The 19,674-nt window shown below is 36.8% G+C and overlaps 1 protein-coding gene and 1 pseudogene across 10 annotated transcripts in view; both read right to left on the bottom strand.

Moving 5' to 3' along the window:
• The window catches only part of SYNRG (synergin gamma), a 128,516-nt gene that overhangs the window by 52,614 nt on the left and 56,228 nt on the right, over window positions 1–19,674 (bottom strand). For all 10 annotated transcript variants that reach the window (XM_037810270.1, XM_037810272.1, XM_037810275.1 and 7 more), the window contains one exon: window positions 5,439–6,386. In XM_037810270.1, coding sequence (XP_037666198.1) covers window positions 5,439–6,386 — 948 coding nt within the window. The remainder of the gene's footprint in view (window positions 1–5,438; window positions 6,387–19,674) is intronic.
• On the bottom strand, window positions 9,868–11,707 carry LOC119514487 (annotated as a pseudogene).

Genomic DNA, 19,674 nt, shown 5'->3' with positions numbered 1-19,674 from the left:
TTTTAAATGGATGTTATAAAATAAAACAAGGTATTTCTTGGAATAAAGACTGTGAGCTGCCACTCTAGAATACAGAAGGCCATGCTCATTCCCATGGACATTTTCTAAAGCTGTAAGCATGTGCCCAGGTGATTAAGAGTTACTGGCCTTTGAAGATGGGGTTTAGAGAAGAAGCAAGATATATGTGCAAATTCCTACTATTCCCAAGTATTTTACATACCAATAAAAATGTACATGGGACTAAGGAAGAAATATCTTTTCATTTCCAATACAGATTTAATCTAATTTTCATTTACCAAAGCAAACCATGAAATATTTATACATTCTAGCTTCTCTCCAGCCCTGGCTCTACTCTATCCTCTGGGAATAGTCATATTCATATTCTCTATTAATTATAAAATCTGGTCTGACTGCATCCCGTAAGTCTCAAACAGCTTGAATGGTGCTGTTGAAGAATACAGGAATGAAAGTGATCACAGTGTAAGTCTGACAGGGTATAAAATGCTGCTGTATAATTGCCTTCCAGTGTTTTCCAACCTGCATGAAAATCTCCCATTCTTCCTTCATACTGACTCATACCAATCTATGGTTTCAATTATATCCATGCTATCTGAAAGCACCTTCAAGGTTCTGTATCAGTGCTTAAAGTCAATAAAGAGAAGTGGCAACTATGGATATCTTATGTCAGAGGAAGATGGAATGCCAAGAATTGTAAGGATACACAGTGGGACTACCTGTGCACATCAATAGAAATCTCATCAAAAAGACACCAAACCCAGAAAATGGGAACTGCAATTGAATAGGCTTTTTGGACATGCAGGAGAGAGAGCAGCACCCAAGAGACCCTCCAATGCACATGAGCCTCTCATGCTCTCATTATCGGACCAAAATTTTCCAAAACAACTAATCAAAAGTACTCAAATCATGGAAAAACAAAGAGCTAGAAGCAGATCTTTAAAAATAAAATAATTTGATACTTTGAGTTTATTTAGGACTTAGCACAGCTGTTATGATATTGCCAATGTCCCCTTCATATTCATTTGTTCTTTTTAAAAATCAGCAGGGATTTTAAGTGAATAGACTGTAGAATATAAATATATTTATATAATTTCTCAAGTACTGATGTATGAAATTAAGCACTAATTGTATCTTACTTGGCTTCAGAGTAAACAAAACATAGTATTTTTTGTTTGCACCTGTAGCATAGAGTTATTCATGTCTTCATTGCAAAAAAAAAAGTTTATTATGTTATTGCCTTGGAAATATTAATTGCTCAGCTTGTGAATGTATGTTTTACACACAGTTACAAGCAGTCTTTTTATGTAGCCTACTCAGATAAATGCAGAAAGAAGTTAAAGTAAAGCAGTCCCAGGTGGACCAACCTAGCATTAGAGAATTCCACTGGCAAAGGAATGCCTCAGCCAAAGCAACTAAGAAAAGGGTCTTCTACACAGCACCAGAAGATCCTGCCTAAAGCACAAATGGGCTTATCACCAGAGGGAGGCCACTCTAAGATCTGTTTGTTAACAGCCATCATCAGAAAGAAAACAAAATGCATTTATACAAGGCTTTTGAAACCAAGTATTATGCTGCAAAATTTTAACTGCAACTCAGCTTTTCTTATAGTTAATCTAAACTCCAGCATGCAACTTTTTTTTCCTCAAAAGTATATTTCAGACACTGTAATTGATTTCTCCAGAATCCTATCCAAAACCCTCACCTTCAGGTTTAATTCTTTTTCTTCCTTAGATTTTAAAAGAGAACAAAGAACCAAAGCCTCAAAGCATAATAAAAATGTAAAACCAGGGAAATAAATCCCCTTTTCCAAGGTTTTTAATGGTTTTGGGTTTCTGACTTCAAAAAAACCAGTAACATTCCTAAGGTTTTCCCTTATTACATTCTAAAACGGAATCCTTCCCCCTCAAGTTTAGCCTACTCTTGTTGCCAACTTTAATTAGTTTTTCTTGAGACATTGTTTTCTTAAAATTGAAAATGCAACTGTGTATGGGGGGTGGTATTTGGGAACTATAATTCCTGGATGATTTCTCTATAAATCTACAGCTGCTCTAATTAAAAAAAAAAAAAAAAAAAAAAAAGTGGACATGGTTTAAAACTTAATTTGTCTGACATATCCCCTAAAGTCATTTTAAGACTTGTTTTATGGTTTACCAGTAAAAGAGACTGAGGGTGGGTCGTTGTACATCCTAAAATTGGGAATATAATGATGTGCTCTGCAAATGGAAAATGGTATACCCAATTTAAAACTCAAATTTCATCCTGTTATTAGCAGTAAACAATTTGCATTACAGAAATTAACCATTTAAATTCAGTTTACACTTACTGTGATAAAAAGTCCATGTCAATACCATTCAACGATTTGTTTTAAATTAAGTTTACAAGTGATTTAACAGATCTTTCTTTTCCCAACACTCAACTTGCAGGTTTTCTCCTCACCTTCCCCTTCTTTTCACAATGTAACTCCTAGTAGAGACAAGCCCTCTGATGTTTACTGGGGAACGAAATCTGTTCAGTTTCTTCATTAGGAAAAACAGGTAAATTTCATCTTTGCCTATTATTTAAAGGAGTGTATGATTTCCTTAATTTTTTAAACATTTAAAGTTATATTTCAATTCCAATGCCATATTAAAAGCATGTATCATGGAATTATAAAGGAAAAAAAGGCTACAATGTGCCAATACTTCCTTAGAAGGAAGGCATTTGAGGAAACAAAACAAAAACAAAAGGGAAAACCCCCTCCCATCTCTCAGGAGCCACTATTGCTTTAAACTTTCTATGGACCAGGTATTTCTTTGGTCTAATCCTAAAAAACGTACAAATTACACACGTCCCCACACTTTCAAAATATGCCAAAGAATTATTTATTAACACAGGACTTACAGATCACAAAAGAGAGTGGTACAGAAGAGCTAGAAAGGAAGTCATCAGAATAAGCATGCAGATCACTATTTGCAGAGGAATATACTAAAGCAAGTTTGGAAAAGGCACATTCACACAGAAAATGTCTAAATTGAAAAGAAGACATCAGAATGCAGCCCAAAAAAAAGGTGTTGATTAAAATACAAAGATCTTCAATGTCAAAAAAGAGCTACTTTACAGGTGGACAGGTAGCTCCAGAAGTCTTGCTAACCCTTTGAGAATATTACACATGAGGATAAACTCTTGCTGCTAACAAAACCAGATAATCTTAATGACTGCACATCGAAGTGCTTCAGTGTCAGAGATTAAATTTGAGGGGCTGGGCAGCAGCCTGGTTGAAATTATATGCAGCAAGGGCTCAAAGGGTTAAATGTAGTAATATGCAGAGAAATCAGGCAACGTTATAGGTAATATCTACCTTCCATACAAAGAATTATAGCAAGAGTTAAAAGAGACAGTATCCCCTTCAGAGTTAAGTTAGGGTTTCTAAACAGGATTACAGTTCATAGAGAGCAAACTACTAGGTTTTATTCTCTCTTCATCAGCCCACTTCTTTCTCAGACAAGAAATACCTTTAATTCCCACACTGAGAAAGCAAGAGATACTGTGGTGAACATGAGGATAAAGTAAAACCAAATTGCATTGAAGAAGTCCCTGCCATTTACCTTCTACAAAACATTTATGCAGCAATTTTGCTGAACAACAATATAGCTCATTGGCCAGACATCAACCCCTTTAAAAACCGCTCTAAAGGGATACTGCTCCTTTCTGACATGAGGTTTACAAATCAAAGGGAGGAAACAATCTGCTTTTAAAAATATCCTCAAACTGAAAAGATTTGGCTTAGAACATTACAGATTCAAAGCTGGGGATGTTCCAAACATATACAAAAGAATATGAGCACAGAAAATTATTTTAACAGGTCAATCAGAATAAGCTCAGTCAAAAAAACACCAAGCTCCCTCCCCAAATAAAATTAAAAATGAAAATAAAATATACCCCAAATATGAATTAGATTCATCTCATAAAGACAACTAGCTTGGCACTGTGAAAGAATATAGATTCACTTTCAGAAAAATAGCTTCTAATTAATAACTTCAGAGTCTAAAAGGCTAGTATACATGTTATGAGATTTTTAATTAAAAATCAAGTATTGTTCAGAAAATGGAGCACTTTGCAACCAACTGCTGTGGCTCAAGCAGCTCATACAAAAAAATAAAATAAAATCACTCTACCAAACAAACAACAGCAAAAAAAAATAGAAAACATCTAAGGAAGAATACAAAAAAAGAAAGTCAAGGGAAAAAGCAGCTCTTCAGACAGCTCACTGAACTTGGAACATACCTTAGCAAGAAGCAACATGAAACACGTCATATCCCTGCAAACTTGTTCCTGATTCAGCAACCCACTTAAGAATACCTCCAACACTTCAAAAGCCAATGGATCGATGCAATTTTGTTTTCTGACTTACCAATTTGATAGATGCAAAACCTACAGTACATTACAATTTCTGCCTGAAATCTGTAATCTTGAAATGTCTTATGTGTGTTTCTCTTGTTCCAAAAAAAAAAAGCTTCATAGGCATAATACATTTTCTAGAATACAGTAACACTGAGATACTTCTCATTTTAAAGGCCACAAAATAGGTTTATCTTTCTATATACATATCAAAAAAAACACACACAAAAAAAAACAAAAACAAAAACAAAAATCTAGGACACTTGGGAATCTAATTTTTATGACAGGAAGTTGAAGTAGAAAATAAACTGCTACATGTAAATCCACACAGAATTTAAAGAGGGCTCTCATAGAAATTTTCAGTCACTTTTCAAACATTTGTCAGATAGAAGTCACCCTATTCTAGCATCTACAGACTTGTTACAACTTAATACTTTCAGTAAAAGAGTTAACATTAAAACAGTATCTAGATTCCACTGACAATAAAAACACATGCCCTCATCCTTGCCAGACCCTGATACAAAGGATATCCAAAGGATATCCATATACACACTCTTTTCCCTCTTCTTCTCTTGAAGAGACATGCCAAACTGCAGAACAATTTGTTAGAAATTTTTCCTTTCTTGGCATAAGAGTCAGTTTCTGTAACCCAAACAGAATACTATATTGGCAGCTGCCAAATACACCCAAGAGAAGGAAAAAAGAGAGGGAAACAATAGAAATGGAGGACATTACTGACATCGCAAAAGTCTTTATAAAATTTCTGGCAAAGTGGGGTTTGTTTAGCAGTAGGTATTTATGTGCCTCTAACACCAAGTTGGTGCTAGATTTAAAAAAATAAAAGGATCTTAGTTATCCAGTCTAAGTTGCCATAGACTCAAATTTAATACTGCTTTAAGGGGACTGGCAACGAAAAGGTTAATTATTAGAAAACCATAAATGTAAAGAAAGGCCAGAGCCTTACTCTTCTGTAAATCAACACCCACAGAATCATCTTTGAAATCTCCTTCACCATCACCAGAGCAATCTCACCAATTCCTCACCTGCAGCAGGAGGATGCTGGCCACTAACTGTTGGCAAATCCAAAGAGCTATCAGACATGACATGCTTAAGATCTCCTCCCACATCAGCCAATTTCATGTCAAACTGAACAGAGAGTGCATCTTCAGAGTCCTCCTTGCCAACACTGCTGCCACCAATGGAAGGGAGATCCAAGGACTTCACTGAAGCAGAGTCTTCTTTGGTGTGCCTGAAAGCCACTGCTTTCTCACCCAGGGATTTGTCCAAGTTCATGGAAGAAAATTTATTGGAATGGAAGTCGGCAAAATCATCATCACTTTTTCCTGGTAGAGTGTCATCTTTAAGTTCTTCAACACCTAGACCAGATCCTTCTAGAGACAGTTGCTTGAAGACATCATACTTGGTAGGTGCGGTAGGTGGGTTTTGTCCATTCTTCACTGCATTGCCTGAGTTGCTGGTGAGAGGAACAGGACTAGCTTCCTCCCTAAGGGCATCATATTTGTCATCTGCCTTTTGCTCTGATGAAACAGAGCTACTACTAAAAGCCATAAAATCTGCAAAGTCATCCTGCTCCCCCACAGATGCTGGACTAGAATAATCCCCAAAAAGGTTGAATTCTCCAAAATCATCAGTCAAACTAGAAGTTTTAGTCGATGCCAATGCTGTCGTAGTTGCAACAGAACCTGTTGGCTGTGGTCGAGCCGAAACTGATTTTGAGTTACTAAATGCAGCTGAAAAAGGTAAGGGTTTCTCACCACTGCAATTAACTGAGGAAAACATATCTAAGTCTGCTAAGTTCAGAGGATTTTTCACTTGTGTTTGTTGATTCTGTTGTATCGTTCCTGAGGGGAAGGATGCTGGGAAAGTTTTGTCTTTTGTTGGTGGGTCTAGTGGTGATATGCTATCGGCTGTTTTAAAATCTGTGAAACCATCATCAGTTCCTGCAGATCTGAATTCTGCAAAGCTTTCTCCTGAAAGAAAAAACACAACCAAGTAAATTAGAACATTGAACTGAAAACCATATAGTGCACTACATATTAAATTACAAGCACAGAGAGGCTTGGGGGAAGACGGCTGAATAGGAAACTCCAGGAATTAGTCCCTTCTCTGAAACAACTAATGAATAACTGGCAGGAACTGTTTGAATCAATAATTTTGGAACTCTGACATCTAGTAGAACAATGTGCAGCATCCAGGAAAGAGCTAGAAGAAGAGGCTGGTAAACTGAGGTAAATAACGTTGAATTTCACCCTTCCTGCAGTAGCTACCATCTCCCCCCACTAGTGGCAGGCAGCAGTGGGTTCTACAGCCTAGGTTCCTGCTGCAGGTTGCTGGTGCCAGGCTGGGCTATAAGGACCTAGGCCTCCCAATTCCAGGGGAGTGTGGTCTGATTCCAACCCCCTTCAGGCAAAAGCAGCAGAGGAGTCTTAAAGCAGCAGCACATTTTTCTTTTTTTTCCTTCTCTCTTCTCTCTTCCCTTTTCCGATTCCCAATTTGGGAGCAAAAAATAGTCACAAATTGATGGCTCTAGCCCTTAACAAAAACAACCACACACACACACACACACACACACACAAAACAAAAACAAAAACAAACTAGCAATCTCAAAGGAGTGGGAGAACTTGATTCCAGAGTTACAACAAGATAATACTCAGAATGTCCAGTGCACACCAAAAATTACAAAGCCACAGTAATCAAAACAGCACGGTACTTGCACAAGGACAGACACATAGACCAATGGAATCTAACTGAGAGCTCAGAAATCAATGCTCACATTTATGGCCAACCAATTTTTGACAAGGGAGTAAAGACCACTCAATTGAGAAAGAATAGTCTCTTCAACAAATGTTGCTGGAAGAACTGCGTCACTATTTGCAAACGAATGAAAGTGGACCACTAACACCATATACAAAAATCAACTCTAAATGGATTAAAGATCTAAATATAGGAGCCAGAACTATAAAACACCTAGAAGAAAGCATAGGGAAGCATCTTGAGGACCTTGTGTTAGGCACTGGTTTCTCAGACTTCACACCCAAAGTGCAAGAAACAAAAGAAAAAACAGATAAATGTAAACTCAACAAAAGTAAAAACTTTTGTGCCACTTTATCATCAAAGTAAAACGCCAACCTACACAATGGGAGAAAATATTTAGAAACCACAATATCCAATAAGGTTTTTTTTTCCTTTTTTTTGTTCTTTCATAAAATTTTTACTTGGAAAAGAGTTTCACAACATACCGTTTTTTCACAATCAAAGAAACTTTCCCATAGGGTATCTGCCTTAGAGATACAGCATGACATTCAAAGGGGACAGGTTTTTAAGTAGCCACCTAACTGCAAAACCTACAAGATACATAGGTGTTTTTTAGTCTTTGTTTAAGTGCCTTTAAAATGCTAAAGCAAGTAATGAAATATAATTGTTGAAGCTATCTGAAATTTTAAAGCTTTCTTTAAAATGATCCATCCATATGGCCAGGGATTGAAAATGCATACTTGGCCAAAAGGGGGAAAAAAGAAAGGTAACAAGCTGAAGTCACAGTGGCTGAGACACCCCAAATAGAGTTGAGAGGCTATCCTGGAGGTTTCTCTTATGCAAGCTCCACCGAGACATCCCAAATGGTTATAGTATGCCATGCCCTTACCAAAAGTAGTCCCCAAATACCTAGATCCCTACCTGAGATTCTATAAAAGATTCACTCACTAAGTTTTATCTTTCAGAAACTTAAATCCACCAGTGTTCCTATACCAGACAAGTCCTAAAACCCAGAGGCAACAGCCTCTTTAAGATAAACAATCAGATGCAGTCCCCCTTCCCCATACTGTCAACACCCCCTTTAATATTAACAAGTTAGGGTGCTCACTGCCTAGACACCCCTGAAGATGATGAAAGAGATTAAGTGAGAGGAAGTGGTAGCAACAAACAAGGTAAGACTTAACAAAGGTCTATGAATATGGAAACTTTATAATATAAATTATTTTGGATGCTGGGGTGTTGGAATGGCTAGGAGGTAAATGACATGGTGGAACCGTAGCCTATAGCATCCTTTGGGATTTGCTCTATAGCTGCTAGTTGAATTGTGCCTTGAAGATCTTCACCTTTCTATATAGACCTTGTATTGCATAATAAGAAAGGGACTGAGACTGTGGAACTGTAACCCGTAACAATTTTTGGAACTACCTATATGACTGCTTGTTGAACTATACCTCAATAGTTGACACCTTTCTGTATGTATGTTATATTTTACAATAATGGAAATGGCTGAAGTTGTGGAACTGTGACCCATGACATTTTTTGAAATTTGCTCTCTAACAACTTGTGAAATCATACTTTGAAAGTTATTACTTGTGCCGGTTTAGATGTATTACGTCCCCCAAAACTCCATGTTCCTTGATGCGATCTTGTGGGGGCAGAGGTATTAGTGTTGATTAGATTGTAATTCTTTGATTGAGTGTTTCCATGGAGATGCAACCCACGCAACTGTAGGTGGTAACTCTGATTAGAATAATTTCCATGGAGGTGTGGCCCTGCCCATTCAGTGTGGGCCTTGATTAGTTTACTGGAGCACTACATAAGCTCAGACAGAAGGAGCAAGCTTGCCACAGCCAAGAGGGACACTTTGAAGAATGCACGGAAGCTGAGAGAGGAGCTACAGCTTACAGAGACATTTTGGAGATGGCCTTTGAAAGCAGACTTTTGCTCCAGAGAAGCTAAGAGAGGACAAATGCCCCAGGAACAACTGAGAGTGACATTCTGGAGAGAAGCTGAAGCCTAGAGAGGAATGTCCCAGGAGAAAGCCATTTTGAAACCAGAACTCCGGAGCAGACACCAGCCACATGCCTTCCCAGCTAACCGAGGTTTTCTGGACACCACTGGCCATCCTCCAGTGAAGGTACCCAATTGTTGATGTGTTACCTTGGACACTTATGCCTTAAGACTGTAACTGTGTAACCAAATAAACCCCCTTTATAAAAGCCAAACCATTTCTGGTGTTTTGCATCCCGGCAACATTAGCCAACTGGAACATCACTGTTATGTATATTTGTTAAAGTTCACAATAAAAAAATAAATAAAATAATCCATATGGTATGCACAACATCACAGCTGGTACAAAACTGCCTGTATTGAAACACAAAAACAATGCATACAAAAAATATTATTTGAAAAATAATTCAAAATGCTGCCACTATATCATAAGACAAACTTAGACAAGGGTATTGACCATATTCAGGGAATTAACAAAATAAGCTGTATATTAAAGTATTCAAACATTTAATTTTAATACCACTCTAAGGATAAGAGAACTTGAATTTAAGAACTTATCTCTTAAATTTGACAAAATTTACTCAGGATCCCTTATTTCAAACTACACGTAACATATTTTGCTACATATACTCTAATCAAATGCAAAACTACATTTCAGGATGTAAACTCCCATTTCCCATGAAGAGCCTAGTTTTTTTGTTGCAATCTGACAGATCTGAACTTAGAAACCCCCTTGGTATAGTTTCTTCTGATACATCTGACAAAAACTCTTTTCGTTCTGGAATAGTGGGTAGCAGAGGATGAGCAATGGCTGGATGAGGTGTTAAGCAGGAAAATAAAATTATTTTTCTATTACTAGCCCAGAAAAAGCCTCAGGTGTTCCTGATAAAGGCAAAAGTTTCTTTTGATGATTTTCTTGTTGTACGTGGCTTCTTCACAGCTACTACTCCTCAGAACTCCCCACCTATCATCAAATTCAGCAGCACTGCTCTCAATCATATCTCCACAAACACTGTTCTCTCTGCTTCAAGACCTCAGAATTGATTTACGAGGGATGTATCCTCCATTCACAACATCAACAAAGACCCTGTAAATGTCAGCAGGAGTCTTAACGGTAGGCAGCTCCTGGGCAGAATGACCACTGCCAGAGCTGTTCTTTCGCTTACGTTTGGCGGCTTCTTTCTTTTCACTAAATTTTAAAGTGGTATTTTTTCCAGTATTTATTCAGACCCTCTTAGGTGCAACAATATGAGAAAAAATATATTGTTGGTACAGAATTATCTCAAAACCTTAAAGCATCGTGGTCATTTTCATTATTACCATCCTTGGCATCATCATCATCATCATCATCTTCATTACTAGGACAGGGATTTGAACCATCCATCGAACAATTCAACTGGCTATACACCTGACCATTGAACAGTTCTGAATTTGTAAAATCCTCATGACAACTGCTGGGAGTAAGAAAGTCTGTTACTGATGAGTCCCATTCCCGTTTGGGTTTTGATATTTTCCTCGTCAGAAGTTCTGTCCTTTCCATTTGCCATACCAAAATCAGGCTATCAAGTTCATCCAGCAAATTTTCTGGGTGAAATTTTGACTAGTTCTTCAAGTTGAGCCCACAGTTCCTCAATAGCAAGCAAATCTTTGGATTTTACATCATTTGAAGAAAACTCTGCTTCAAAAATATCTGAAGTTTTGAGTTTGGAGTGAGGTTTATGGGCAATTCAGTGTTTCATTTTAATTTTAAATTCAAAGTCACTTTTAATTTCTTCTTTTATGTCAACAATATTATCTGCAGCATCACTCATTTTCTGCAAATCTTCTGTGAATTCAACTGTGGATTCAAAATTTTTCTTCACTTTTTAAAAAATCATCTACTGTTTTTCTTACATGTTCTTTTCTGTGCTCAACTAAGCCTACAGCCTGCTTTGCTGAGCACTTTGCAAACCAGATGTCCCCAAGTAAAACAGTAACTTCATTAGCATGGACAAGTTTTCCCGGCATGAAGGCAAAGGGGCCAAATGGTACCATGGTATTATAAGACAAACTTATCAGGCAATGTACTGAGTCTTTCTTGAAAGGCATTATAGTCATTATCTACCTTCTTCCAACGCTGGATTTTCTCTCTGCAGTTAGTGACCATCTTTTCCCGCTCCTTGGGGCGCTGTACCACCTCTGGGGCATGCAGCGGCACTGAAGCCGCAGTTGTAGTGTCAGTGTGGGCCCTGGAGTTGAGCGGGAGGACTCCATGGTGGGGGTGCAGGGAGGGCAACCAGGCCAGCAGACCCAGAAGAGTGAATAAGTCCTAAATGAGTGTTTGTGGAAGCAGTGTGGTCGGTAGCTACTCAGAGCCTACATGCTCACCCTCACCTACAGCATGTCTGGGGCTAAGAAGGACACACCTGTGCTGCCTGCTGCTGCTGTGGTTGTTGCTTGTGTTCCAGCTACCTGCAGCTGCATCTCACATGAGCATGTCACCTGCTGCCGCTGCAGGCTCCGAGCTGCAGGCCAGCCAGGAGCTGTAGTTACCTTTCCTCCAATAAGAGTTTCTTACACAGAACATATAAAGGAATACTTCAACTCAACAACAAAAAGACAAATATCCCAATTTTAAATATGGGTGAAAGACTTGAATAGACATTTCTCTGAAGAACATATACAAATGGCCAAAAAAGCACATGAAAAGATGCTCAACATCATTAGCCTTTAGGGAAATGCAAATTAAAACCACAACGAGATACCATTTCACACCCACAGGAATGACTAGTACTAAAACAATGGAAAATGACAAGTGCTGAAGAGGATGTGGTGAAATAGGAACGCTCACTCATTGCTAGTGGCAATGTAAAATAGTGCAGCTGCTGTGGAAGATAGTTTTGCAGTTCCTCAGAAAGCTAACTATAGAATTACCATATGACCTGACAATCCCACTTCTAGATATATATACAAAAGAATTGAAAGCAGAGACTCGAACAGATACTTGCACACCGATGTTCATAGCGGCACTATTCACGACTGCAAAAGATGGGAACAACCCAAGTGTCCATCAACCAATGAATGAATAAATAAAATGTGGCATATATATACAATGGAATAATATTCAGCTGTAAAAAGGAATTTTTAGGACATCATGTTGCATGAAAGAAGCCAGACACAAAAGGAAGAGTATTGTACGATCTCACTCATATGAAATAATTCGAATAAGCAAATTCAGAGTAGGAATCTAGATTATAGGTTACCAGAGGATGGGGTGCGAGTAGGGAACAGGAATTTAAAGCTTCAAAGGTATTAAGTTTCTATTTGAGACAACGGAAAAGTTTTGGTAACGCATGGAGATGATAGTAGCACAACACTGTGAAAGTAATTAACAGCACTGAATTATATATTTGAATGTGGTTAAACGGGGAAATGTTAGGTTGGATATATTACATTAGAATAAAAATTTATAAAAAAAAATCCATAGAAGTGCACAACACAAAAAGTGAACCCTAAATTAAACCAAGGATTATAGTTAATATTACAACTACAAAAATGTGCTTTCATCAATTGTAACAACTATAAAAATGCAAGGTGTTAATAATAAAGTGGTAAATGGGAAACTTGTATTTTATGCATGATTGCTCTGTAAATCACGTCTCTAATGAAAAAAGAAAAGAAAAAGAATGATGAAAAATGACAGAGCCTGAAGGACTTGTGGGACACCATCAAGTGTAACAACATAAGCATCTTTGGAGACCCAGATGGACAAGAAAGAGAGAAAGGGGCAGAAAAAGGTTTTGAAGAAATAATGGTAGAAATTTTCCCAAATCTGATAAAACACATAAATACAGACATCCAGGAAGCTCAACAAACTCCAAGAAGGATAGACTCTAACAGATTTACACCAAGACACAAGACACTTTATGGTAAACTTGCCAAAATCAAAATACAGAGAATGGATTTTGAAAGCAGCATTAGTGAAGTGACTTGTCATACACAAAGGATTCCTAATAAGTTTCAGAGTGGATTTCTCATCAGAAACCATAGCGGCCAGAAGACAGCAAGATAACATGTTTAATGTCCTTACATTAAAAAAAAAAAAAAAAAAAAAACTATCAACCAAGAATTCTATGTGTGGCAAAATTATTCTTCAGAAATGAAGAAGAAATTAATACATTTACAGATAAACAAAAGCTAAAAGAATTTGTTTAACAGAAGGCCTGCTCTATAAGAAATACTAAAAGGAGTCAGTCCTTCAGGCAGAAGTAAAAGGACAGAGACAATAACCCAAAGCCATAAGAAGAAATTAAGAACACTGGTAAAGGTAACTATACAGATAAATATAAACTCCTCTATTATTATGCTTTCAATTTATAACTGCGCCCATTGCCCCAGATGACTTACAAAGCAAATGTATAAAAAATTTTTTAATCTATGTTAATACATATATAATGTATACAGATCTAATCTGACCCAATAACAATGTAAAAGGGAAGGATGGAGATATATGGGAGTAGAGTTTGTATATCCTAAAAACTAGCTGGTACTAATTGAACTATGTTGTTATTAGTTTAAGACGCTAATGGTAGTTAAAAAGGCAACCATTAATAAGTGAAAAATAGAGGAAAAGATAGAAAGAAGGGAATCAAAAGGGTACACTATAGAAAAGCAACTAAATACAAAGGGTAGTAAAGAAGTCAATTAAAGAACAAAAAACATACAATAGATACAGAAAACAAATAGTTAAATTGTTCACTCTCATTTATTACCTTAAATGTCAATGGATTAAACTCCCCTATTAAAAGGCAGAGATGTGTGGCAGATTGGATGAAAAAGAATGATCCATCTATATGCTGTCTAAAAGAAACTCACTTTAGATACAAAGACTCAAAGAGGTTAAAAGTAAAAGGGTGGAAAAGAAAAAAGATATTCCATGCAAAAAATTAACAAAAGAGGGCTGGAGTGACTATATTATTGTCAGACAAAATAGGCTTTAAGTCAAAAAAGATTATGAGAGACATACAAGGATATTAGATATTGATGAAAGGTTCAATTCAAGCAAGAATACTTAACGATTATAAAAACATATGAACTTCCCAACAGAGCCCCAAAATATATGAAGTAAAAATTGAGAGATTGGAAGGGAGAAACAGATAGTTCTACAATAATAGTTGGGGACTTCAATATACCATTTTCAATAATTGATAGAACATCTAAACCAATGCACAATAAGGAAATTGAGGACTTGAATGACACTATTAACCCGTTAGACCTAATGGACATATATAGAACATTCCACCATCAAACAGCAGAGTACATATTCTTCTCAATGCACATGGATCATTTTCTAGGATAGCCCATATGTTAGGCTACAAATCAAATCTCAATAAATTTTAAAATATTGACATCAAACAAAGTATATTCTTACACCTCAGTAGTATAAAGCTAGAAATCAATAAGAGAAGGAAAACTGGAAATGCTTGCAATGAATGAAAACACACACACACACACACACACACAACATAGCAAAATACGGTATGCAATGAAGGCAGTGCTCACAGGGAAATTTGTAGCTATAAAGGCTTACATTTAAAAGGTCACAAACCAATAACCTAACTACATATCTAAAGAAACGAGAAGAGTAAACTAAACCCAAAGTTAGTAGAAGGAAGAAAATAGTAAAGATTAGAGCAGTGACAAATGAAACAGAGAGAATCAACAAAACCGTAAGTTGGTTTTTGAAAAGATCAATAAAATATACAAAACTTTGGCCAGACTGTCAAAGAGAGAGAGGACATACACAACCAAAATCAGGAATGAAAGTGAGGATGTTACTACTGACTTTACAGAAATAAAAAGGATTTCAAGAGGGTACAATGAACAACTACATGCCAACAAGTTATAATAGATGAAATGGACAAATTCCTACAAACATACAAGTTACCTACTAGACTGAAACAAGAAGAAACAGAAAATCTCAACAGACCAATAGCAAGTGAAGAGATTAAATTACTATGCTGGTTTGAATGTATTATGTCCCCCAGAAAAAGCCATCTTCTTTGATGCAATCTTGTGGGACAGACATATTAGTGGAGATTAAGTTGGAACGTTTGGATTAGGGTGTTTGCATGGGTGATAACTCTAATTGGATAATTTCCATGGAGGTGTTATCCCACTCATTCAGGGTGGGTCTAAATTAAATCACTGGAGCCATATAAATGAGCTGACAAACAGAAGGAACTCAGTGCAGCTGAGAGTAATATTTTGAAGAGGAGCTACAGGCAAGAGGGACACTGAAGAATACACAGAAGCTACAGATGAGAGACAGTTTGAAGACGGCTGTCGAAAGCATACTCTTGCTCCAGAGAAGCTAAGAGAGGACAAAGGCCCCAAGAGCAACTGAGAGTGACATTTTGAAAAGGAGCTTCAGCCTAGAGAGGAATGTCCTGGGAGAGAGCTATTTTGAAAACAGAACTTGGAGCATATGCCAGCCACATGCCTTCCCAGCTAACAGAAGTTTTCCGGACACCACTGGCCATCCTCCAGTGAAGGCATCTGATTGTTGATGCCTTACCTTGGACACTTTATGGCCTTAAGACTGTAACTGTGTAACCAAATAAACCCCCTATAAAAGCCAGTCCATTTCTGGTGTTTTGCATCCTGGCAGCATTAGCAAACTAGAACAATTACTAATCAAAAACCTCCCGACAAAGGAAAGTTCAGGCCCAGATGGTTTCACTGCTAAATTCTACCAAACATTTAAAGAAAATTCAACACCAATCCTTCTCAAGTCTTCCAAAAAATAGGAAGGAATCCCTCCTCTTCTAACTCATTCTATGAGGCCAGAATTATCCTGATACCAAAGCCAGATAAAGACAGCACATGAAAGAAAATTACAGACCAATATCCCTTATGAATATAGATGGAAATATCCTCAAGAAAATATTGGCAATCTGAATCCAAAACTATATTAATGCCTATACACCATGAGCAAGTGGAATTTGTTCCACAAATGCAAGAATAGTTCAACATAAGAAAATCAAACAATGTAATATACCACATTAATAGAATGAAGGGGAAAAAAAACACATCCCAACTGATGCAGAAAAGGCATCTGACAAAATATACTTTCATGATAAAAACACTCAAAATTCTTGGAATAGAAGGGAGTTTTCTCAACATGATAAAGAGCATTTATGAAAAACCCACAGCAAATATACTCTATGGTAGAAGACTGAAAGCTTTCCCACTAAGATTAGGAGCAAGACAAGGATGCCCTGTCACCACTGTTATTCAACTTGTACTGGAGCAATAAGGAGAAAGACAAAAGGCATCCAAATTGGAAAGGAAAAAGTCAGATTATCTCTAATAATGAATGAGATGATCTAATTTATATATAGAAAATTCTAAAGAATCTACAAGAAAGCTAGTAGAACTATAAGCAAATCCAGCAAAGTTGCAGAATACAAGGTAAACATACAGAAATCATTTGGGTTTCTATACATCAGTAATAAACAATCTGAAAAGGAAATTGAGAAAACAATTCTATTTGGAATAGCACCTAAAAAATGGACAAGCTGATCTTCAAATTCATATAGTTTTACAAGGGGCCCTTGAATAGCCAAAACAATCTAAAAAAAGAACAACAAAGTTGGAGAACTCACATTTTTTTTTTTTTTTTTTTTTTTTTTTTACCTCAAACTTACTACAAAGCTTCAGTAACTAAAACAGTGTGCGTTTGGCATAAGGAAAGACATGTAGACCAGTGGAATAAAATTGAGAGTCCAGAATTAAGTCCACACTTCTAGAGTTAGCTGATTTTTTACAAGGGTGCCAAGTCCTCAATGGGAGAAAGAATAGTTTCTTCAACAAACTGTGCTAGGAAAACTGGAAATCCACGTGCAAAAGAATGATTGTGAACCCCTACCTCTCACCATATACAAAAATTAATTTAAAATGGATCAACGGCCTAAATATAAGAACTAACTATAAAACTCTTAAAAGAACCAGAGGGAAATATCTTCAGGATCTTTTATTAGGAAATGAATTTTTAGATTTTATGTCAAAAGTACAAGCAACGAATGACAAAATAGACAAATACAGAGAAAGCCATGGAAACAAGAAGCTGAAAGCAAAGAAACCTGTAAAACAAGGGAGAGACCAGCAGATGCCACCATATGCCTTGCCATGTGACAGAGGAGTACAGGATCTGCCGGCAGCTTGTCTTCAGGAAGAAGGTATTGGCTTGATCATGTCTTGATTTGGACATTTTCACAGCCTCATTTTCTTATTAAAGACAGTTATCATTAATGAAGCTCCCCAACTTCCAGTTTTAGTTTAAACAAGATTATTTTCTGGGACTACATGCAGCTGTCTGCTTTGGGTATCTTTTCATTGGAAAAACAAATTAAGATCATGGTTTCATGTATTTCATGTCTTTGTTTCTAAGATATATGTTCAATATGCTATAGTACATATTTGAGCATGTTTTTCTTAAAGAGTACTTAGATGCCAAGATTCAGTTCCCATATAAATTAAAATTCATTTATTTTGTCCTCAAAAGAAGAGATACACAAAATGGACTTCATCAAAGCTAAAAGCTTTCGTGTATCAAATGACATTATCAAGAAAGTAAAAAGACAACCTACAGAATGGGAAAAAATATTTGGAATCTATACCTCTGATAAGAGTTTAATATACAGAATATACAAAGAATTCTTAGTACTCAACAACAAAAAGACAAACTATTCAATCAAAAAATTCAAATATCCAAAGGAGATATTCAAATGGTCAATAAGCATATGAAAAGATGCTCAATTTTTTTTTTTTTTTTGAGTAATGAAAACCTCCTAAAATTGATCACAGTGATGAATGTACAACTATGTGTTGAGGACTGTGAGCCACTGATTGTAGACTTTGGATGGACTGTACGGTGTGTGAATATATCTCTATAAAGCTACACTAAAAGAAAGATGCTCAACATCTTTAGTTATCAAAGAAATGCAAATGAAAACTACGAGATACCACTTCACACCCACTACTGTGGCTAGTATTAAAGTCTGAAAAAAAAACACTGTTGGCAAGAACATGGAGAAATAGGAACTCTCCATCGTACATTATTGGTGGGAAAGTAAAAGGGTGTGACTGCCGTGGAAAACAGTTTGGTGTTTTCTCAGAAAGTTAAACACAGAATTACCAATATGACCCAGCAATTCCATTCCTTGGTATATACCCCAAAGAACTGAAAGCAGGGACTCAAGACAGATACCTGTACAAGAATGGTGCATTGCAGCATTATTCACAATTTCCAAAAGATGGAAGCAACCCAAGTATTCATCAACTGATGAATGGATAAACAAAATGTGGTATATATACATAATGTAATATTATGCAACTGCAAAAAGGAACAAAGTACTGGTACATGCTACAACATAAATGAACCTTGAAGACATCAAGTTGAGTGAAACAAGACAGACACAAAAGGACAAATATTGTATGATTTCTATTATATGAAAATCTTAGAATAAACAAATTCATAGAGACAGAAAGCAGAATAGTAATTACCACAGTATTGTCAATGTGCTTAATGTTAAAGAACTGTTTACCTAAAGTGGTTAAAATGACTTTCAAATTATGTATATTTTACCACAATTAAAAATTTTTTAAAGTTAAAAAAATTACAAGCATAATTTTATATGCTTTTCTCCTTTGGCTTGATATTATTTAGCCACAATTTATATCCTATCAAATATCTCTTCAGAAATCACATATCCGTTTCTAGTGATATGGGAATAAAAAAAAATCAACCTGAGATCCAACTCAGTTGCCTGGACTCTTGAAGACGATTGTATAACAATGTAGCTTACAAGTGTCAGACCCCAGAAAAAAAGAGTCTAACCTATAGAAGGAATGTCTGATCCAGGGGCCTTGCTGCTTATCTCACAGAAAACTAGGTGCCCCATAAACTAAATAATGAAGGTTGTTCAAGGCTGTTCCAGCCACAGTGGCGCCTCAAAGGCGGGTAAAGCAAGGTCAGATATGTCCATAAAATGAACGACCAGAAACAAGCCAAAAGGCCTGCTTCTTCCACATAGATGATACAGTGCACATCAAAGAAGAGTAGTGTGTTAAAACCCTAGTAACCAGTCAGCTCAAAAGTTGATAAGCCCTCACCCACTCAAAGCACAGGACACCCTTCCCTCCCCACGTGGTTTTTTTCCTTTAAAAAATGCTGCTCTCAGATAGAGAGCCGGAGCCATTTTTCCTTTGTTTCTTTTCTGCTGGCTCCCACCTGCTTTCTTCTGCTTTCTTCCTCTAATAAACCTTAAACTCTCTACTTAAACCATGACTTGCTGCATTGTGTGGATTCTTGAACGGCTCTGGACCTAACAACAAGGGATGACAGTGTGATTATGAAAACCTTGTGGATCAGTACAAAGTACATCAGTGTGTGGATGGATGAGTAGAAAAATGGAGACAGAAACTAAATGAAAAATAGGGTGGGATGGGGGG

This window comes from Choloepus didactylus, chromosome 18 (assembly GCF_015220235.1).
Source record: "Choloepus didactylus isolate mChoDid1 chromosome 18, mChoDid1.pri, whole genome shotgun sequence".
Taxonomy (NCBI): domain Eukaryota; kingdom Metazoa; phylum Chordata; class Mammalia; order Pilosa; family Megalonychidae; genus Choloepus; species Choloepus didactylus.
The sequence above is the reverse complement of the archived record's forward strand: the minus strand, read 5'-3'. Positions and strand labels throughout refer to the sequence as shown.